The sequence below is a fragment of the Thermobia domestica genome, chromosome 4 (assembly GCF_964235325.1).
Source record: "Thermobia domestica chromosome 4, izTheDome1.hap1.1, whole genome shotgun sequence".
In the NCBI taxonomy this organism is placed as follows: domain Eukaryota; kingdom Metazoa; phylum Arthropoda; class Insecta; order Zygentoma; family Lepismatidae; genus Thermobia; species Thermobia domestica.
Window position 1 is genome coordinate 290,798,080 of NC_137457.1, and position 19,410 is coordinate 290,817,489.

A 19,410-nucleotide genomic window follows, 5' to 3' on the forward strand; every position below is an offset into this window, starting at 1 on the left:
TTAACAACAATGTCATATCTTTCGCTTGCACCCCACTCCCACCCAAACTGTTTTAGACACAAAAGTGATTGATAATTGTCCGCCGTTTGGAATGACATGTTATTCTACTGTCCCGCTGGAATCTCTAACCAAGCAAAAGACAAGTTTGGTATTTTTTGCCCACGGGCCCACATATTGTCCCAAAAAATACACTACTGGACTGTAATAAACCACAAATTAAAGCAATGTACTGAAAACGTAGTAAAGTGATAAGTGTAAAGTGCAGAGAACTCTAACATCTTATTTCCATGTTATCCTTGAACGTAGAGTATTGGATGGCGGAGGATAATGCGGGTGCAGTAACATTTTGGTAACATTCGTAAATATATGATTCATGCAAAAAATATTTGTTTCGAATTGCATATTAACATGTTTACTCATTTATGTAAGAAAATATTGAAACCTCCCTGAGGCGGACGCCTCTCTATAGCGGACAATTTTTTATGCCCCACGGCTGTCCGCTTTAGAGAGGTTTCACTATATATATATATATATATATATATATATATATATATATATATATATCAGTAAACTTTTATATCAAATTTTGAGTTATGTAAATAAAATGTACGAACCGTGAATTGAAAATTTTCTTTCAAAGCAAAAAAAAATTGGAAATCCCGCTCTGGTTTTAACTAGTCGACAGTATGGTTATGTTTACAACGTTTATGGTATACTGATAAAATGCATAGAGCAGTAGAGGAAATGTTCTCAATTCCAAAAATGCAGATTGCAGCTGTGAAAGATTCAGACGTTTTTCAAGTACGACCGGAAACTGAAACAAAAGAATTCTGAGGTGAAGTTCATTCTTTTTTCTTTTTTTTTTTTTTTTTGTAATTCTCAGTTTAGATTTTTTTTAAATTTTCCGTTCCGCTAAAATTGTGTTTGGAAGTTATAATGGATTTTTTTTCTTTCCTCTGTTAGTCATTTCACATAACTTCAATTTTCAGTAGTCCTCATTGCCCACTCAACTGGGGGTTGACATCCTGTGTCCTCGATAGTTTGTAGTTCGCAAACTTTCCCACGATGGATTTCGGATGACGGACAACAGACCTAGATGCCGGGCTGCTAGTTGTGATGGAAGAGGCTATGGAATCATCCTTCTTGGGCAAATTTGAGTTCCATTTTCCGCGGACAACTGGTTGGATGAATGGATCAGTGATTGATGGTTAAATACTTACACGGGGCCAAGCAAGTTCGCCACCAGCAGTCAGTGATACATTTACACAGTCCATAGTCCTAAGGTAAGTGAACATCATCACACTAATACACACAACATTTATTTTATTTATTTATCTATTTATTTTAATTTATTCTGTTTTTTTATAACTAGTAGGTGGCATATCTTTAAAATTACTTATATCGTAAAGTAAATCAAAATACTCGTCGTGATTTTTAAGTTGCTGAAACCTTTCTCTTAAAGATAAGCGTTAGAACTTTGTAATAAAAATCTATCTTGTATCTTGTTTGTGGATCTTCAATAGCTTCATCCTTTCTTCTTTTGACTTCGAGCTTGCACTGCATTACCTATCCGTGGATCATACATATCTAATGGTGATGCCAACTCCATCGCATCAACTAAGTAAGATTGAAATTTTGCATCATTTCTGCTCCTCTCAAAGTAGTTACTCAGATATATTTTCAAGAAACTCTACTGCATCCAATACATGAGATTTAATTTGAAGATTTTTGCTTACTATGTTTGTGTGGAGTAAAAAGTCATCCCAGATAACGAGTGAGCCAAGGAAAGGAAAATAACGCAGCTGATTTGCTATAAACAGAGCATTGTGGGCGGCCATCCTATCTGTTCTATTGTCATTACTTATTTGAAGTAGGGTATCACAAACTTCCCCTATGTAATAACTGAGTCAGAGCATCAACTCGGCTCTCCCATCTTGTGGTGGTTAATGATTTTATAGTGAGACTGCTAATATGTTTCTTTAGTATGGCCCAACGTTGAACAGACTCAGAAAAAAAGTCAAACAAAAAGACACCTTGATAATTTTATGCACTCCAGTTGAAGATCGTATCTACGCCGCTGCAAGGAAAATATTAACAAGATAACTGTGGTTAGTAGTTTCATAATTGAAAATGATGAGAAATGCTCTGAATTTCCTGAGTGAGTATTTTCTGAATGCGAGTGGAGGAAGTTCAATTACATTCTCAGGTGAACACAATTTTTCCATGTGGACCTATTTACGAAACATTTTATTTTGAGAGTATTTTCTTTTTCAAATTTTGCCGCCCATTAGATTTGCTGCCCTGGGCGGTGGCACGGCTTGACTTTCCCTCGCGCTGGCCCTGACAGTAGATGTAATAGTTTCACACTTGTAAACATGAAATACTGTTTTCTTTATATTGTAAAAAAAAAAAAGGCCTACGACAGCGGAATTTAACATTGCACACAATCCCCTTTCATATGCACACACTCATGACGGACTATTCCAAATTAGTACAAGCATATTTGCGTCAATGAAAACAAGCTTTGTATAAGCCTGCCATATGTTCCGTAAAAAACGGAACAGTCCCGATATTGGATCAGTGTCCCGCATCCTCGTCAATTAAGTCGGTACAGCCAAATATCCCGTATTTTTGTCCCGTTCCATTTCTACTCTCAATATCAGCTTATCAATATCAATATCTGCAAGATGTCAAATTCAACGTTTAAGAGTTTTCATTACTGCGAAATAAAACTACCGCTAATTTTAATTTCTCTGTAATGTCTTCAAAACAAAACTTATTCGAAAACCACAAACGTAGTGAACTAGAGAATACGATTTTGGATATGATACTTTACCACAATTCACGTATCTGCTTTTAGTTTGTCGCTATTTACAGAAACTGAAAAAACTAATAAATCTATCTACAGTAGCACAACTGTTATAATGACTGTATACACTTAAAATTTTCTGAAGACATACCAAAAAGAGAACTTCGAACTATTGAATGACAAACAGATTAAAAACACACAATCAACTGTAGGTCCAAGGCTCAAATAAATGTGATAAAAGAAACGCTAACGAAAAAATAGAGAAAGGAAAAGGTATTTTCCGCACAGTTTGTCAACGCATCAAACAATTGTAATTTAGATTCGATTATATAATCACTCTGTAAACATTATGATGTGTGCATTTGTACAAAATGGTATAGAACCCGTCAGTACTTAAAACAGATATACATAGAAAAAATGAGGAAGAAACAAGATATACCCCTGTGATGTTTTCCTTGTATTTCTAAATCGCGTTTCAAATTTAAGATTGAGGTATATAAATTTTGCACTAAAGCAAATAATATTTTATACACTTCAAAGATGCGAACTTTCTTATCTGGAGAGGCCATGTAATAGGACAATTCACCTTTCTTACGTCAATAAGCTTATAAGCATTTTATGTTCTCCTCCTCCAACGTAAACACTACTTCTATGAACATCAAAATACTGAATATGAAATTCAGTTTTCCAGGAAAGGTTACTATTATATACAGGATGAACTTTCGTTAAAAGTTTTGTCTTACACCCAGTACAATACATTAGAGAAACAAGGACATACTGTTTATTTTACTGACTAAAAATTCATTATTCCGAAACAAAGACAACTTAACGCCTATAGCTTTAATAAATTTTATTCATATTTTCATTTTCTTACATATAAATTTTTCATTAGATTCATATTTTCTGTTCAAAGTAACAATTTTTAGTTAGGAAAAATTGTAAAAGAAATAACGCGGAAGTCTAATTATCACTAATGGAAAATTCAATATTGAACAAAATTCCCCAATGTAATATTCATAAAATATTGAGTTCCGGTAAAATACACTAAAAATTATTTGATGGCAGTTAAAATTTTATTTTGTTAGAATTTATTTTAATATCTAGATGCTAAAAGTTATTAACGTTAAAATATATTCAGGAATTTATGAAGTAACTCGCGAATGTCTCCAGACACGAACTCATATAACTAACACAAGTATTGATAGTAGAATTAACTAGCATTTAGAGAAATTCAAGGAAGAAACACAGCTGTGCAGTTATCTAAACATTTACACAATAAAACACATTACGAATATAAATATTCATAAAACGTCACTCCATATCCAAAAACTACTTTTTATAGTTGTAGAACGTTCACCTCTGGTGCATGGGCTCCCTGGTTGGTTCCCTCGTCGCGTCAAATGAGCTTTGTGATAGACAAACAACGTTTGCGTTAGTTTTTTCGATGTTCTTCTGTTTCTTCCCACTTTTTTCATTTCGAAAATTTCATTCATTGCTAATCATCAACGTCTCCCTTCACCTCGGTGCATAATCGGGGGACATTAAATATTACAATTCATTTCAATAATTCATAAAAACTATAGGAGTCAAGTCCAATTTCGTTAAGGACAACTTTGGTGACCAGTGGAATTTATTCATATATAAAAAAAAGTCCTGGATATTCTTAAAAAACGATCATTCGTAACAACCCCGCTTTCCTTAATTGTATTTACCACCAAGTATAAACAAACAAAAATTTGCATAGATACAAGACAAACCACCAGCTTATGTGCTGTTGAATACACCCCAAAGCACGAATATTTATTTCCAAAAATGTTTGACTATGACGCATAAAATTTAAACAAACCACTGTACGATTAATAGTTATCACATGTAAAAACTTGTTTTCGCCAAGCATGTTTGTAATTTTCTTTTCTTCCCAGCATAGAAATCTTGCTTATTTCCAAGGATTAAACCCGAGGAATAAGAGTAAATCCTCAATATGTCTCCTACGCCTGCATAAATAAATTCAAAATCCCTTCATTTAAGCCATTGAATTCTTGTTTTTAGACTCCTCCATACGATGACGGATAAGTCACTTTTAGGCAATACTAAATATATATAAAGGGAATACTTTGAACATAGAACGAACTACCTGTTTTGATGAAAAATGTCAGGGTAATAAACACAATACTTAGCATAACAAGAGGGGCAAATTCAACTATAGCGCCTTGAAACAAATATCATAATGAGTATTTGAATAAAAACGCTAGTTTGTTTTCTTAATTTTAACGCAATACTTTGCGAAAAGTGTTGTCTCGTTTTTAAATATGCATTATATTATATTTACATTCAATAAAAAACGAGTAAACATTAACCAAATTTTACAATAACATACACTTCTAATATATACATTCATACATAAATTTTCCACGTTAGTAGAAAAATAATATTATTTATATTGATTTCAAATATTTAATGTTCTATACTGAATGAATTTATAACAATTCGTCACCTCCTTTATACCAATACGTACTACATAGCAAATAGCAGAGTGAAACTGCAGAGTAAACTATTTGGCATACTTTCGTGAAGCTAAAATAAATCGTCAATATACGCCGAAATAATTTTAAAAAATTTCTTTTTCTAATCTTAAAATTTTACAGGTATCAATCTCTTAAAACTCTCATAGGTCATTTTGTGAATATCCAATGTTCACTTTCCGATGACAGTTTCAACATTTTGGACCAATAAGAAAATTTTAACTTGTGTGTGTTTGCATATGCCTTCTCATCGTACATTTCTGAGTAAACATTTTTCCACAAACCTTGCAAGTATGTGGTTTCTCGCCTTTATGTCTTAGAATATGAACGCTTAATGCAGAATTCTGGATAAAAGTTCTTCCACACAATTGGCAACAGTAAGGTCTTTCACCAGAGTGTATCATCTTATGCCTTTTAAGATGACTTTGTTGACTAAAGACTTTTCCACACTCTTCGCAAGGATACGGTTTCTCACCTGTATGTGTAACCATATGGATATTTAGTTTTCTTCTAGTATAAAATTTTTTGCTGCACTCGTTGCATGAATGGCGTTTTATACCCTTATGAATAACCGAATGTTTCTTTAAATTAGAAATATCATTGAACACTTTCCCACACTCCTCGCAAGAAAGCACCTTATTACCCGAGTGTTTTAGTAAATGAGTTTTCAGAGTGGACTTTTGGGTAAACATACTTCCACACTCTTCACATGAGTATGGTTTTAAACCCGTATGTGATAGTTCGTGCCTTTCTAAATGAGATCTTTTCTTAAAAACTTTACCACATACCCTACAAGTATTTCGATTTGAACTAACGTGCTTCAACATATGTATTTTCAACTTGATGTCTTCTGAAAATGACTTACCACATTGCTGGCACCGGTAAGGTAAATCACATGTATGTGTTAACTCGTGTTTTTTCAAGCTAGATTTTTTACTAAACATCTTCCCACACTCCTCACAAGAATACGGCTTCTGACCTTTATGCTTTAGTATGTGTATCGTCAAGGTAGTTTTTTGACTAAACGCTTTCCCACATTCAAAACAAATGTGAGGCTTCTCCCCTGTATGAGTTAAAGTATGCCTTTTTAAGTTACATTGCTGTGTGAACATTTTGCCACATTCCTGGCATGTAAATGGTTTGACTCCCGAGTGTATCAGCAAATGTCTTTTCAAATCACAAAACTCATTAAATAATTTACCACACTCTTCACAAGGGTGTGTTTTGTTAGCTACACTTTCAAAAGAATGGTTTTCTGAGTTCATAATATAACTAAACGTCATACCAGGCTCACGGTACTCCTCAACATGACTCCTAAAATATTAATATTGAAATTATATAATGCAAATGATATTTAAACAAAGTTACTAAAAAAACAGACTGAATTGTTAAGACGTCCCAATTCAGGACTCATTTCTACATGTTTTATAAAGTAAATATTAACCTTAGTGTTTGGATGTTCCAAACGTTGAGCTACTTGTACAATTTCTCAAACCAGAAAATGTTACGGCTAGGCAGAAAACAAAACTATCATTCATATTCTCGGGAAGCATCTCGTCCAGGTGCATCATTTAGCTTCAGTAGTATTGGTATTTTTTCAGGTACAAACAAAATTTCCCGAATTTCTCAAAATAACAGGAGTAGGTGCTACGCATATTACAACCTTTTTCTACAATTTTGGATTTCTCCATATTGTTTGCACTAGCCCTGTGTAGTAGCAATTAAAGTTGGAAGGAAATTTCCTGATTTTACGATAATTCTTTACAAATCACGAATGAAATTACACAATGACACATCTTAATACTTGTAATATCTTACTTTCATATGATTATCCTGACTTTACAACGGTCGCATAAAATTATCGTAATAAACAGCAAGATCAGTTATCAGTATCAAAATTACATAATATAGCTGCCGATAGACTAATATAGGAGTAAAGCTTTAACGTTTCACAGAATACTTAAATTAAGACACCTCGAGATTAATCTTAATAAAAAATACACATTCGAATCAATAATCGGCCACCAAACCCAATTTTTTTCCGTTGTGTCATGCAACAGCATAGACAAAATGAAAAGGAAATGTTGCGTACATTCAACGAACTAACAATAATATTCAGTTTCCTCGTAATATAACTCTGAACATAATCGCTTTCAACTAGCATATATGAATTGAGAATAAATTTAATGTAAGAACTCAAAAAGGTTCTTCCTACACAAGATACAATCCGAACTCACAAAAAAAAAAAAAAAAACTGACGGAAGCTAACCTTGTTGACTCTAGAGGAAAATATGTCTGCATTTACTTCCCGCAATAGAAGTTGTAACATGAACCAACGCCTAATCCCACCAACATAACCGTTTCTTCATGAGTGACATACGAATTGAACACTGTAGAATTTGTGCAAAACCAAACTTTTCGCACTTGCCGAAAAATGCTTTATTTAGCATTTACATTTATAATCTTACACATTCCGTGTAAATGAACTCAATTACTACCATCAATTCCTACATAGGACTTGAACGCCTATAACATTAAATCCTTAAAGAAATGAACTAAGCACACTAGTAGATACTCCTCGCACATTTTTGTTTTAGGCAGTTAGCTATACTGCTTCAGAATAATCACCTCCTACTCAGTTCACATACTCATATCCAGCGGAAGTACACACAAAATTTAAAGTATTTGCTTCACGTACAATCACAATGTAATTTTGTAATCAAATGCATGAATATATTTTTCTATTAACAAATATTTACAAAACTGTTACGATAACTGAGAAATCAATAAATATCTCATTGTAATTCCCAATAATTTGTACAAAGGTATCTAATTTTGACAACTCATGAATATATTTGAGATTCTTAATTCTAGATGCTATATATACAATATCTCTGTCCATTTTGAGGTACATAAACTTTCAGATGTCACTTAAAGCAGTGCATAAAACCAAGGTTAGTATGCCAACGTTAATACATATGCGTCTTACATGAAAATAAATGTTTCTAAGCGTCTTAAAAATATGTTTCTAAAATTAATGCACTTTGGATTTTTTTCTGAAAATTTGAATAACTAGGTAACTGCAAAATTTTTGCACATATCTACATTGTTTGACAAAATTTCTATACATCAGCGAAATCTCTTATCAAATTTCACTATTCATTTCAATTTCGAATGAGAGAGGAAAATGGATGAAAGCTAGCTTGGTGCAGAATTTGTGTTGAATTAGTATATATGCGGCGATATTTGTATCAGTATCTTTATTCTAAAGATTGGTTTAAGAACAGCCCGCAACGAAGGGAAAAAGATTTATGTAACAGTCGGATAAACGTAATCGTAAATTCACGTGAAGAACAACTAAGAGGATTATAGATATTTTAACGATGTGGCTTGATAGCAATTTGTTGGAATGATTTATATACTTTGGAAAAAAAGACATTTCCTCCTGAGATCAGTATACTAATTCGAAAATGTAGGTACTTCGACACAGCACTTGTATTATTGGTCATTATTTTCAAGATAAGAATTGAGAATTATATTTCTTGGCTTTCGGCATCTATGGCCATTTTTGCACACAACGTATAATGGACGATGTCCCTTGGTGTTGGGAAGGAAATAAAAGGCCAGAGAATTAAACGTTAGCTATAAGGAAGATGTTTGCTTAGTGTTAATGAGGAAAGCCCTTCTTAGGGCAGCTGGCCTGTTTACACTTTTTCAGCGAAGTATTTTTACCTAAAACCCAGTCCAAGACAGGTGTCAGGTATCGAAATATAAGAAAATTTGGAGTATAACGATACGATTCATGATAGAATCTCTATGAGTATATGCGACATGCAATAGAGCAGTATTAAAAAAATGGTAGAATTTAAAGAATACAGGAAATAACCTTCTAAGAACGAAATCTGGAATGTTCTAGAAAAAGAAATATAGCTAGAATATGTGGCGTATCACCGTATTACCATTGTGAACTTTCCATGCAGCCAAAATATACAAAAAGTCTGTATCTTGCAACTATTGATTTATCGATTAATGCGTTCAATGGAAAACTTAATAATTCACATTACAGTTCAAGAACAAAAAAAGAAAAAAACTTCCAGAAAGATTTCAACGTGAGAAAAATCACTAAATTTCAGTATACATTAAAGAAAGTGCGTTCCTATCAAGAATTTAAATTTTCGTTGCAGCCTGTTTTGGTCATTTATTAATTTCCAGAGAAATTTCTATCAAGAAATGCTAATCGAGATTGAAACTATAGAATATATGATTCCAAGAATTAAGAGTTCGTGAGGAAGTAATCACTCATACACAAAATGTTCATGAACAAACACAAACTGAATGGTAATTCCTCACATTAAAATACGACAAATAGTTAATATGAACCTGTGAGAAGAAGTGCATAATTTTATATCTGGGACTATCTAAAGTCGAAAGAAAGCAGAATTTCTACACCCGCTATTTTGAATTCGGAAAACCGTGGAGGTGTTGTTCATAGTGTGAAGGAAATCACACATACACAATCCAAACATGCATATTTCATCAATATGTAATGAATCTTCAAAGAAGTTCCTACAGGATATAATTTCCAGATATATATATTCTCAAGAGAATTTTCAGATTCAACCTCACTTCAAGGTTATTATATATGAAGTGAGGCAAAATGTAAGCCTTCACAATAGTGGACACGAAATGCTTTGACGGAAAGTTTAAAGTGTTAGGACTAGCAACTCCACGGTTTCATGTATTTGGAATAACACGTTTACAATGTATTTTGTCACAGTATATTTCACATTTTACATATACGAGTGAAGCAAAACAGCAGAACACGACATTCCGAAAACGAGTACAGTGGTGCTGGAGGTCCCTAACATTTCCGAATTCCTGCCGAAGCATTCTGTCTTCATTACTATGTAGGCTTACATTTTACCTATTTGGACCAACCTTGAAATCAAACTGCACCTGAGAATTTTGTTGAGAGCATCTCTGGGAATTATAACCTCTAAAAAAATACCTTGCACACTTATTGCACATTGACAAAATATACACTTTTGGATTGTGAACGTATGTCTTTAAGGTGATACATACTGCCACTCAACAGTTTTTTGAATTCGAAATAGCGGCTGTCGAAATGAGTTTTTTCACGATCTTGGAGAGCTTGGAAACTATGCACTTTTCCTCGCAGGTTCATATGAACTCTCTGCCCTCTTTTGATGTGAGGAATCATCTTTCACAGTTTGTCAGTATAGTTCATTAGTACATGTCAGTAACTTGAAAAAAAAATTTGAAACGGAATTACAATATCGAACTATTGCTGGAGAGATCAAAAACTATACAAAGGAAGCAGAGTGTGTTATGTGTTAATTATGAAAGGTAATAAATGCACAAATTCATCGACCTCTGACAAGGAAAAAACATTTCATATCTTTGCTTGTAATAAATATATTTTCTCTGAAAATTCATTGAACTAAGGTTGAAAGTTTCCACGCAAGTAATAGTATACTAATAATTGAAATGAAATGAAATCTTTAAGTTTTACGTCCCACGATTATGCCGGTTAGGCTAAAGGAGACGGTGATGATGAGAGAGATGAGTGAAATGGTGGAATGAAGAAAGTGGGAGGAAACGGGAGAACCCCGAGAAAACCCACGAGCACGGTGTTTGTCCACCACAAAGTTCACTTGGCGGGGGTTGGGATCGAACCCGGGACCCCAAGCACCAGAGGTGAACGCTCTACCACTGAGCCACCGCGCCCCCCTATACTAATAATTGATTTGACTATTGTCGTCAATACTGTTTCTAAAAAACACAGTAAACTTGTACACTTTACCACCATCGCCTCTTCATGAATTACACAAGAAAAAGAAGAATTAATGCCGGCCATTAACAGGGATCTCATTTCAATTGAATATCTGAATAGTTTACAACTAGAAGCAAATAAAATATTAATACAAACTGAACAACTGCAAACGTATGTTGTACATTCAACGAAAAGAAGAACAAGGACGGATATCACAACTTAATTGTAAGCAATATCTGAAAAAAAGCAGTTGTTTAATTAATTGTAACTGTTTTACATCCCACGATTATGCCGGCCAGGCTAAAGCAGGAATTTTAAATGTGTTATTCATTTCGCAACAAATAATTCGTTAGATTTAAGAATGAAAATCAATTATTACAGAGAAAATGAAATGAAATCTTTGAGTTTTACGTCTTACGGCTATGCCGGCTACCTAAAGGAGACAGTGATGATAAATGAATAAAATGGTGGAATCAAGAAAGTGGGAGGAAACGGGAGAACCCCGAGAAAACCCATGCACACGGTGTTTGAACACCACCAAGTTCACTTGGCGCGAGCTAGGATCGAACCAGGGACCCCATGCACCAGAGGTGAGCGATCTACCACTGAGCCACCGCCGCCCCAGTTATTACAGAGTAAACTTTAGTTGTAACTTAATACCATCTTATTTATTTATCAATATCTGTTCTTCAGATATCGTTATCTATATTTATATCGCTTACCATTAAGAGCAAGAACTGAACTCTCTGACGGAGAGCCTTGAAGGGTCTAAACCCAATATCATGCTACATTAAGTTGCACGATGCGTCACAAGCACACTCCAAGTCTTGTCTTTATATATTTTTTCCTTTATCTCATCCAAGTAAAATTCCGACCGGAAAGAGGTGCCATCTTTCTAAATAGATAATATAATTTGTACATTGGCACATTATTTATGCTATGATTCAAATATTTTTCCGATTCATTTACGTGATATGGTACGTTTAAATTGTGCATTTACGTGTATAATGAAATGCTTTCTGCAAGCTTCATCACGGATTTTCATTTTCAATTTACGTTGCATCTACGATAGAAACTGACGTAGGACTTTTGTCAAAATGTTCACATTTTGTCAAAGAGTAACGCCCTAATATAAATCTCGGAAGTATTAATAGTTGATTGAAATACATTTTTGAAACTGTCACAAGACTATATAACATAGAAATACCACTTACGTTATAAATATTTAATCTTACAAAGGAGAGAGCTAGAAACTGAACATGTCAATATTGATTCTAATATAAGAGCTTTGGCAAGATAGTACTAGCAATCAAATGCTACCTATAATTCAGTTATTTGAATAATAGTTGTTAAGGACTATTTATGTACCACTGAATTATCTCCGAGAAATTTATATAAATATATTTTACTGTGAGAACAATGAATCTCAAATAACATTTGGAACAATTTACAACATAATACAGTCGTTAGAAATTGACACTGGTATTACTTCACAGTCGCTTCAAGTTGAAGTCGAATATACCAAGAAAGCTATTAAAAGCTCAATTTGTTCTAGTGAAAAGATCAATAACTCAACAACTTTATTTTCATATTAAAAGAATAAACTAGTCACAATCTGTTCGCACTTCGTTTCACGGCAATTTACTTCATCAGCTAAATGTTGGAATACGATGCGAAGGAACTTAATCATGTGCTAAATGAAGCAAAATTTGAGGAAGGATAATAATTCAACCAGGTATTTCAGACAATGAAGCCGAATACTTCATTACAAGAGTATCCAGACGAAAAAATGTCTTGCGTGAAAGAAAGCAAGATACGAGTTAAAATACACAGTTCCTAAAACTATAATCATTCTATAATCCAACTTAAAAAAGATATGTGTACATTGCATGGTTAATGATCCCTGTTCCATGGGAACTAAATTTAGCATATTGTAATACTCCAATAATGTTAAAAAAATAAATCACACGCCTACAACGGGATGCTCACGACCTGCCCGCAGAAAAGATTTGATGTATAATAATTTATGTGAGTGGTAGCTGCTGCTGTAATCGTGGCAATAAACGTAGATATTGGAATAGCCCTATCACGCAGCTATAGTTACATTTCAAACGTATGAGCTTGCAACACTACTTGCTTTCGAGTAGGAAGGAGAAGCATCTGTTGACCAGGTTCACAAGAGAATTTCCTCCTGTGCTCCCTCGGTTCTACTTACAAGGGAAATGTAATTTCCTTTCATTCTGTTACAGAGTAACATAAGTATTCTCTAATAGAAAGAGACCAGCTGAACATTGTTTTATGTAAATATATAAGTAGCAAGTAGAAACAATCATAAACTATAAAAGAAAAGAAGATAAAAGTAAAAAGTGGCATGATTCCTCTGTAAAGGGTGCACTACCAACACGCTACTAACAGAAATAAATGGAGGAGGACAAGAATAAAGTGATCTTGGTCTAGTAATATGTATTTGCGATAACCACACTAGAAAAAAAGATATTGTAAAAGTAGAAAGACAAAAGTGTAAGAAAATATCTACAAGACACACAAAAATCACGTACGATCGCCATCCAGAAAATATAAGCCGATTAGTTATACAAAATGAAAAACATAATATTTATCGAAAAAAAAAACTACAACATACCTGAAGCTTCTTTCGCTTCTCTTACATAATCACCACCTTCATTTAAACATTTGTCGAATTTGATTACAAGCTTCAAAATTTCCTTGCTCTACTCTCCTATCGCCAGGACATTAAGCCAGGTGGTCACTGAATTCAAACAAAAGACCATATACGCACTTTCGACGTGCAACTTACTCCTCTTTCTCTTCTCAGGCTCAACTGGCTTCCGTAGCAGCTGTGCTTATAACACTGAGAATGGAGGTTGGGTAGTTGGGGTGGTCAAAATGAATTGTGTGTGATTGAAAATCCTATTTACTGTGCGGTAAGACGTATTATTCGATTTTTGAATGTTCACAAGGTGAAACTGGCTGAAATTTACCACTAACTAAAAGCAGTATATGGTGATAACGTAAAGAAATGTGCAACGAAATGTTCAACATTGAGAAAAAATGTGCAATGGAACTCTACCTGGACGCTCCATTACTCACCACAAAAGATTTGAAGACTGCAGTGAACAAAAGAATCTTGCGAGGCAGGTGCGTATGTCTCAATGAATTGCACAGTGCTTCCACACACTTCTCGTTTTTGCTTGGTAAAACTTTGTCGCAACATCTCGGCTGCAACAAAATTTGTGCACGATGGATTCCACGGAAACTGGGTGACCAACATAAAACAGAGAATGGGCACAGCATTGAAATTCTTGACACGATATCACACAGATATAGACCCCTTTCTTGATCTGATTGTGACTGATGATGAGCCCTGGGTGCTTCACATCACCCCAGGGAGAAAGTGTCAATCACTTGAAAGGCTTCATCCTTCATCACCAAAAAATTAATACATAAATAAAAACAAGAACATTCAAACAGACACTCTCAACATGAAATGTCATGGCAACCATCTTTTGGAATTGTGGTCACCCCCCTTTTTTTCTGGATTTCATTCCAAAACGTATAACTATCAATGCAAGTCGTTATTGTGAAACTAAGAAAATTACGAGCCATCAAAATCAAGAGGAGAGGTTTGCTTTATAGAGGAATTATGCTTCTTCACAACAATGCTCGTCCTCACACTGCTGTTGCAACTCAAAAATTACTGGAACAATTCAGATGGGAAATTTTTAATTATTCAGTACAAAGCCCGAACCTTACTCCTAATAATTTCCACCTTTACTCTAAGGGGAAAATTTTCTGGCCTATAGATGTTCTGGAAGTGATGAAGAGTTAGATAATACAGTGTCCACGCGACTTAATGAACTAGCGCACAGGAAGAAATGAAATGAAATCTTTAACATTCTACGATTATACCTGTTAGACTAAGGAAGACGATGATCAAAGCAAGTAAATTATGATGGAAGAATTGGTGGAATAAGGAAGTGAGGGAAACGGGAGTACCCCGAGAAAATCCATGAGCACGATGTTATCCACCACAAACTTATAGCTCGATATCACACTAGGGACTCGACGGACCAGAGGTAAGAGCTCTACTGCTAAGCCACCATGCCCCTTATTACCAGAAGAGTATAACATGGGAATTTTGAAGCTGATGACCAGATATGACAAATGTTTAAAAGTAGAAGGTGATTATGCAGAGAACTGAAGGAAGCTTCACGTAACAGAATTGTTCTTCCAATATATTTTCTGTTCTTTATTTTATAGTTTAAATGGTCTTCATTTTCAAGATAGCCCTCCTAAATTAATTTGAAAGATTATTTTAAAATTATGTTCATCATCATGCTTTCCTTTCACCTAGGAAATTCTAAGCTTTCATAATCATATAGAACTTCATGCAATGCATTCTTCTAATCTTTATTTTCTATCTGGTATATTTCTATTTAAACTCCCCAAACGATAAAAAAAAAAAAGGTTGCAGAAGGTAGATTTGAGTTTTCCTTACATATTAGCACTATAAAACATATGCATTGAATAAAACATAATACCTTTGAAGGTCAAAATTACTTGTATCGTTGACATTTTCCTCTATTATATTATTAACGAACGTCTCACTGGATACTGTAGGCAAGTCCAACCTCTCAACCTTCAATTCAGTATCACAAACATCCATACATGTGATACCCTCATTACCTTCGAATTCTGGCTTTACTGAGTAAAATTCACTTGAAGTCAAAGTTATACTTCCATCTGCGAGTACTGACAATACTTCGTCTTTAATTTCAGATGACACCATCTCCTGTATTTCTTTCGAATCTTCCTTTAAAAAACAATCGTTATTTTCAACTTTGATAAAGATTTTAGCTTCCATCGAGCATATTTCATGATCTGGTCTATTCTCATGTTCCATCTTAATACATTGTAATTTTTGTACGGATCATTAATGATCTATATAAAGTCGACTTTTATTTCAAATCGCTGTTATTTATTAATTAATGACTTCTGTTTACTTTCCATTTCTTTGCTTAGTTTAATGAATTTCCCATAAGAGTACCTACAAATAAAATGAAAAATATACATATGTAGCAAGTAACAAAAACAAAATCTATCCCCTAATTATCAACTCAAAAATTTGCAAGTATTAGCCGCGACCATATTAATAATGAATCGGGAGAGAAATTATATTGTTGTTATTTTCACAACTCATTATAGAAACAAAGCACATAAATTCAGTGATATGAGAATTATTTGATTTTCTATAAATGAATGAATGTTAGTTTCAACACTGAAAATTATAGTGAATTTGTAGAACAAGCAACAATAAACCTCTTTTATTTTTAGTTCAGCAACTTAAGTATTTACACACACTAATTACTAAACTCAGGATGAAACAAAGTTTAAAAAACTACTACTTCTACATCATTATATGTCATATAAAATGTTGAAAAATTTGCTACAAGATAACAAGTGCAGTAATAACACATTATGGAAACATGGTAACATTATGAAAAAACTCAACAAAACGTAAACACATACAATCACTAATGCCCTTGGGCTTATAATTATTTCTTTATTTTAAAATGCAACAATATGCTGTAAACAAAATGAAGATTGCAAGTATCGCAAATGCACGCAGCTAGCAGTAAACTTTCTACAATTTATGATGATGATTGATATATTTCTGCCCATTCAGTGGAGAAGCAAAATTACAAAATTTGTAAAATTTACGAACTTGAAGAAGTATATTCAACTCTACTATTCTTTAAACTGGGAATGTACCTGACTAATCAAGTAGAAACTCGTCATATCATAATCTGCGTGTGAACAGTCCTCAAGAGCCGATGCTAGAACAGAAACATCCCATTGCTTGACGACAGTGGCCTTCGACGAGCACAATACACGAAAATGTTAAAACCATTCAGTAACTTGTGCATGAGGATCGTTAGAGAATAATCCACAACATTGCTGCCATTGTCGGTGTTAAACGTAACAATGTAGACAATCCTCACGTGATTTGAACATTTGCCCTGTAGCTTCCACGTTCGTCCTAGGCAGCTGACCCAGGAGCAGAAAGAACTCTGTCAGCGTGTCGTGGACGACTTGTCCCTCATGTCGAGAATCATTACCATTGACGAAACGGGTTTACGGGTACGACCCTGAACCAGCGGTCTTCACGTGGAAAAGTCCATCATCTTCACGACCGAAAAAGGTGAGGCAGGTCCGCTGCTCGACCAAGTACATGCTTCACGCCTTTTTCGACATTCACGGAATTCTGCATTACGAAATCGCCCCCAGGGGCCAAACGTTCAATAGCGAGTTTTACATCCAGATTTTAAGGCGTCTGAGAGAGGATATTTGGCAAACCGACCGGATCTATGGCGCGCGAAAAACTGTCTGCCCCACAACGACAATGCACCCTTTCACCGCGCTCTCCTCACACAGTTTATTACGAGAAAATAGATTATCTGCGCACCCACCCTACTCGCTACATTCAGCTCGTGTGGACATACCGAGGCTGAAGATCCAGTTCAAAGGTCGCCATTTGGTTGAACTGATTTTGAGTTTAACGTCCCGTTCAGCAGCAAAGCTATATGAGACGTGGACCTATTGATTAACGTAGACTCCGAACCATTTGAACTCCCACGGGAATCGAACCCGGGTCTCCCGCGCCAAAGGCGCGTACGCTAACCGCTTAGCCACGAAGGAGCTCTAAGGTCGCCATTTGGATACCATTGCCGAAAGCCAGTGCGAATCGCAGAAGGTGCTTGACATTCTTTGAAAAGAAGTCTTCCACGATTAATTCCAAAAGCGGCAGAAGCTCTAGGAGCGGTGTATTGCTGTACACGGTGACAAATTTAAATGTGATAGTGTGTAAACATAGATAAATACTTACTAATAAACACTACCAGTCTCGAAAATATTTGTATTTGTACCAGACATTACTTGAGCACTCGGTTCAGCCAAATTTGACAGATTTCTTCAAATACATATGGAGGCAGCGACATTCCTTCATATGGAATCTATTCCACTTCAGTAAATACACATAAAATACTTTCACTACCACTCAAAATTCATTTCAATGTGCAGTGCACTAACAGAAATTGCCTATACTCAACGCACACTCTCATTTCTTCACAAAAAATGTTTCACATCGTATTTTACCCATAAATGTTCTATTTGGTAAAACCGTGTGCTCGAGTGAACCCTTGTGTTCTTTAAACACTTTATCTGTGCATACGGTTTCATGAATATTAATTCATAACGGGAAGTTTTGCTAGAAGTATTTTGTAAAAACTGTCATTCTGCAACTATATTGGAAATCTTTACAACAGTAATCATAAGTGTATAGAACTTCACGTGTAAATGTACCAACAACAACAAGAACTGTTGTTACTGAATGCTTAACTTGTACTAATCTTCTTCTTCTTCGTAAGACTATTATCAGTCAAATAGGTAGGACCACCAGCTTTCTAGGCATATGTGCTACTAATGCTAATTGGTCAAATATGTACCTCAAACAGAGGATTTATGATTGACAAACAAAATAGAATAATATACAGGACACAAAGGGGAAGATTTGACACAAGTCGGGAAAAAAGTCAAAATCAGGAAAAAGTCAAAGTCGGGAAAGGAGTTCAGACAGGGAAAGAGGGCGAAAAGCCAAGGTGAACAGGGCAAAAAAGTAGAGGAAAGTGGGAAGTGTAAAATGAAAATAGAAAAGAGAAAGAGTATAAAAAGAAGGGAATGTATGTACGTGTAAATGGAACAGAAAGTGTAAGTGTAGTGTAGGGGTATCACTGGGCCCACTTAATCTCCTTCCTCTTGGAGCACGACCAGCTACGATGCACGCACTAGCACAGCCGCTGTCGAACTCCCAACCGCACCTCAAAAACCAAACGTGAATTGGATCTAATCTTACCGTAAATAGCACAACAATTCGCGAGCACACCATTTTCTCTCGTTCCCTCCGTTCCTAGTATCACTATGCAAATTCACCACGGTAAGCAAATCAAAGTGTACGAATCAACGGTATAATGATTCAAGGTTCAAGTGGCCCTTATACCATAGGAGTTTGCGTGGTCGCAATTAGCGTTTTCGTGTGCGAGAATCGGCACAGTAGTTATATTTGCCTTTTCTATTTTTTCTGTTTTTCAGCAAACCACAAATTTTGCAAAGATTGTTATGGAATGAGAGCCCCAGTATCTGTTGCAAATATTGGAATTACAGAAGTAGAGTGGCGCCGTGAAGAGAGCACTGACACAGTTGTTAGAGAG

At 35.0% G+C, this 19,410-nt stretch overlaps 1 protein-coding gene across 1 annotated transcript; it reads right to left on the minus strand.

Annotated features, from left to right (window-relative positions):
- Positions 1-3,262: 3,262 nt before the first annotated feature.
- On the minus strand, positions 3,263-18,547 carry LOC145684161 (uncharacterized). Its single transcript, XM_081756145.1, has 3 exons — positions 18,030-18,547; positions 15,685-16,190; positions 3,263-6,645 (listed from the first exon to the last, which is right to left on the minus strand). The coding sequence occupies exons 2-3, from the start codon at positions 16,044-16,046 to the stop codon at positions 5,550-5,552; spliced, it is 1,458 nt and encodes a 485-aa protein (XP_081612271.1). The 5' UTR covers positions 16,047-16,190; positions 18,030-18,547; the 3' UTR covers positions 3,263-5,549.
- Between the last annotated feature and the right edge of the window lie 863 nt (positions 18,548-19,410).

What these genes read in the sequence shown, in the direction of transcription:
- LOC145684161 (XM_081756145.1), bottom strand. Translation starts at nt 16,046, where the DNA reads ATGGAACATGAGAATAGACCAGATCATGAAATATGCTCGATGGAAGCT. An exon ending in AGTAATTTTGACCTTCAAAG is followed by an intron (nt 6,646 to 15,684) that starts GTATTATGTTTT and finishes TTAATATTTTAG; the next exon opens with GAGTCATGTTGAGGAGTACC.